The sequence below is a fragment of the Tamandua tetradactyla genome, chromosome 8 (genome assembly GCF_023851605.1).
Source record: "Tamandua tetradactyla isolate mTamTet1 chromosome 8, mTamTet1.pri, whole genome shotgun sequence".
Classification (NCBI taxonomy): Eukaryota; Metazoa; Chordata; class Mammalia; order Pilosa; family Myrmecophagidae; genus Tamandua; species Tamandua tetradactyla.
Genome location: NC_135334.1, coordinates 79,292,592 through 79,296,006, shown reverse-complemented (window position 1 = coordinate 79,296,006; position 3,415 = coordinate 79,292,592). Strand labels below are relative to the sequence as shown.

Sequence of the window (3,415 nt, the reverse complement as noted above, 5' to 3'; positions counted from 1 at the left end):
TTCTCTGTAGTAGATAGGATTAACATAAGACCTGCAGAACTACTTGGGAGTAGATGGCATTAGGGTGGTGGCGGCAGTAAACTGCTTTCTGTTATCTGATTTATGTAAGACAGTTTAGGAGGAAGAGAATGTTTGTTTACCCCAAATGGTTATTTTAAGTACGAAGGAAGAACACTGAAAGATAAGAACTTTATTCCCTCAGAAATGCATGCATGCCTATTGTCATCCTGTGGTATATAACCAGGATCTGGTTAACAATAAAGTTGTCTGAAGTCTGTCTGAAGTAAACTCAAGCTTCAGACCCCCTGAGCCCATCTGTGTCTTTCTCTCTCCTTCTTCCTTTCTTTCTTTCTTTCTCATCGTTCCTTAATATCCTTCGAGCTCCGTGCATACCGGAACAACATTTCTCCTTTTCCCAAGAACTGCAAAGTGTTTGTTTAGCAGTTCCTTATCAAATACACACACACACAATATTGCACAAACTTCTTTTGTATTTATTTTATCACCACTAAATTGTTTCATTTTTAGTTTTTTCCCACCACCAAAGTGCGAGACAAATAGGAAGACAAATGAGAGCTATCTGTATAAATAGTAAAGTTTCATTAATGCTTTAATAGCGGTGAATTAAGGATATTTATGGATAATGGAGAAACAATGGAAAGGAGAAGGATTAAATTATGGATGCAAAGGGAGAATATGAGAGAACATTTTGAATAAGTGTAACACTTGGGACAAATAGGATGTGACAATTAACAATTTGTGAAAAATTTGAGGACAAGAGGTGATTCTATGGGGAAGATATGGCATGAGAAAACACAGTGGTGTTCTGTTCTAGACATGAGGATGTATACATATGTGTGTGTGTGTGTGTGTGTGTGTGTGTGTGTGTGTGTGTGTGTGAGAAGAGAGAGAGAGAGAGAGAGACAGAATCATGGAGTCTAACTGCAGCTGTTATCATACCCATAGTAAGGGAATTTTTTTATCAGTAAATGCATGGATATGAAGAAAATTATTTTGACAGGGGAATAATGCAGTCCAATTTAAATTTTAGACATTATTATGTCACTAGAGTGGTGGAGAAACTTGAGAGCTTTGAGTGGAGGCAGATAGATTTATTCAAAGGATGTTAATGACACAACCAAACCCTGAATTCATACTTTTTGTTTTCAGCCAGTTCCAGGTTCACATGCCAGTCATGGTATTATCATCCAACAACACAGGGATCCAAGTGACTGAATTCCTGATGATCTGCTTCCCAGGGATGCAGGACACACAGCACTGGCTGTCTATACCTCTGGCTCCTCTCCTGGTTTTGGCCCTTGGGGCTAATTTTGTGTTATTATTCGCCATCCTACAGGAGACATCTCTGCATGAGCCTATGTACTACCTGCTTGCCATCCTCTCTATGCTGGATGTCATCCTTTGCCTCACAGTCATTCCCAAGGTCAGACCCTCCCTGGACCCTCTTTCAGGCACAAAGTCATCTTTCTCCAAATAGTACTTTGCTTGTTACAGAAAATCTTCCCACATTTCTAGGAAATCCCTGATGAGTTGACATACTATCACATCAGTTTCCTCACAGCTCCCAGATATGTCCTCTCCCATTCTGAGTGTCCATGTCTCTCTAAAGATTCTCAAGCCCTCTCAATATCCCTAGAGACTCTTCCAAGGAGCATCTCCTTGAATCTGTATGATCCCCACTCATATATATGAGGGTTTTAGAATTTCCATTCCCAAATGTAATTGGATATATGTTTATATGATATACTGATATAGGACATGTAATTAGAAAAGATTTCCTAAATGTATGGAGGGGTTAGAAGGTGTCCAAAGAAGTATTGGACATAATGGATTTAATGTCCCTGCCATGCATTATACCGGTTAGAATTTGAGTAGGTTTTCTGGATCTCAAGGAAGAAAAGGACTATAAATAAAATATTTAAATAAAGGGTGTTAACTTGTGGATGGAAAGGAGATAACAGGGCAAGAGTCAGACTCTGGAGGTTGGGATGCATATAGAAGGTATTTGCAATGAAGGTGCTGTTCTGGCTGAGATTATGGGGTTGAAACTGAGAGAGATGTTTGCTTAAAGCCATATTAGGGTTTTCCCAAAAGTTAGGTCCCCTAGGATGAGAATGGAAATACAGAGTTTTTGAAAACAATGATTCTGACAGGTCCTGCTCATCTTCTGGTTCAACATGAAGCCCATCAGCTTTACAGGTTGCTTCCTGCAGATGTTCATCATGAATACCTTCCTTCCCATGGAGTCTTCCACCTTCCTGGTCATGGCCTATGACCGCTATGTAGCCATTTGCCACCCACTGCGCTACCAGTCCATTGTCACTGAACAGTTTGTCATTAATGCAGCCATTTTTATTGTCTTACGCAATCTGCTGGCCACACTACCTACTCCAGTTCTGGCTGCCAGGCTCAACTACTGTGCCAGCAATGTGGTGGAGAATTGTATCTGTGCCAACATTTCTGTAGCAAGGCTGTCTTGTGAAGATATTCATCTAAATAAGCTCTATCAGTTTGTGAGTGTCTGGTGCCTACTGGGTTCTGATCTGGTGCTCATCTTGCTGTCCTACTGCTTCATCCTGAGGGCTGTGCTGCGTTTGCAGTCAGGAGGTGCAGCCACCAAGGCTCTGAGTACTTGTGGTTCCCATCTCATCCTTATACTTTTCTTTTACACACTGCTGCTAGTCTTCATCTTCACAAACAAGGCAGGGAAAAAGGTGCCCCCAGAGGTACCGATTCTTCTCAATGTCCTGCATCACCTCATTCCCCCAGCCCTCAATCCCATTGTTTATGGGGTACGAACTCAGGAAATCAAGCAGGGGATTATCAAGCTACTCAAGCACCAGCGTTGAGAGGTCAGATCTCAGGAATTATGGAAGCCTGGGCTTTTGATAATGATTATTTCTTTAAATGACTCTAGGAGCACAATATGACATCCATGATGCTATCATCATCTTGAGCTCAAATCTTCAATTGCTTTCACAATGTTTACAAGGATTTGACTAATCCCTGCTTAACTCAACTTTAGATAACCATTTTCTTCTTCACACTTATTCCTTGCCCTTCTTAATACATCTCTTATTCCTTCATTAAACAACTACTTCACGGGCGGGCCACGGTGGCTCAGCAGGTAAGAATGCTTACCTGCCAAGCCCGAGGACCCGGGTTTGATTCCCGGTGCCTGCCCATGTAAAAAAAAAAAAAAAACAACTACTTCACACTTTGCATGTAATTCTCAGTCTACATAGGGTAGGGATGAGACCGAGGGGTAAGAGGGGTAAGTGTTTCCACAGGAAAACCAGCTAGGGCATTATTTCAATAATTCAGGTGTGAGATTGTAATGGCTTGGACTAAAAATGGTGAGTGAGAATCCAAGTTATAGTTAATAAGATTGGCT

The 3,415-nt window shown here is 41.3% G+C and overlaps 1 protein-coding gene across 1 annotated transcript; it reads left to right on the top strand.

Moving 5' to 3' along the window:
• Positions 1–1,195: 1,195 nt before the first annotated feature.
• LOC143643609 (olfactory receptor 56A4-like) lies at positions 1,196–2,870 on the top strand. The gene is made up of 2 exons (XM_077112217.1): positions 1,196–1,444; positions 2,175–2,870. Exons 1-2 carry the CDS (start codon positions 1,196–1,198, stop codon positions 2,868–2,870), a joined length of 945 nt encoding a protein of 314 aa, XP_076968332.1.
• The last annotated feature ends 545 nt before the right edge of the window (positions 2,871–3,415 follow it).

Bases quoted from the DNA above. Each gene is read 5' to 3' on its own strand.
- LOC143643609 (XM_077112217.1), top strand. From the start codon at position 1,196: ATGGTATTATCATCCAACAACACAGGGATCCAAGTGACTGAATTCCTG. The intron at 1,445-2,174 runs GTCAGACCCTCC...TGATTCTGACAG, and splicing joins GCCTCACAGTCATTCCCAAG to GTCCTGCTCATCTTCTGGTT.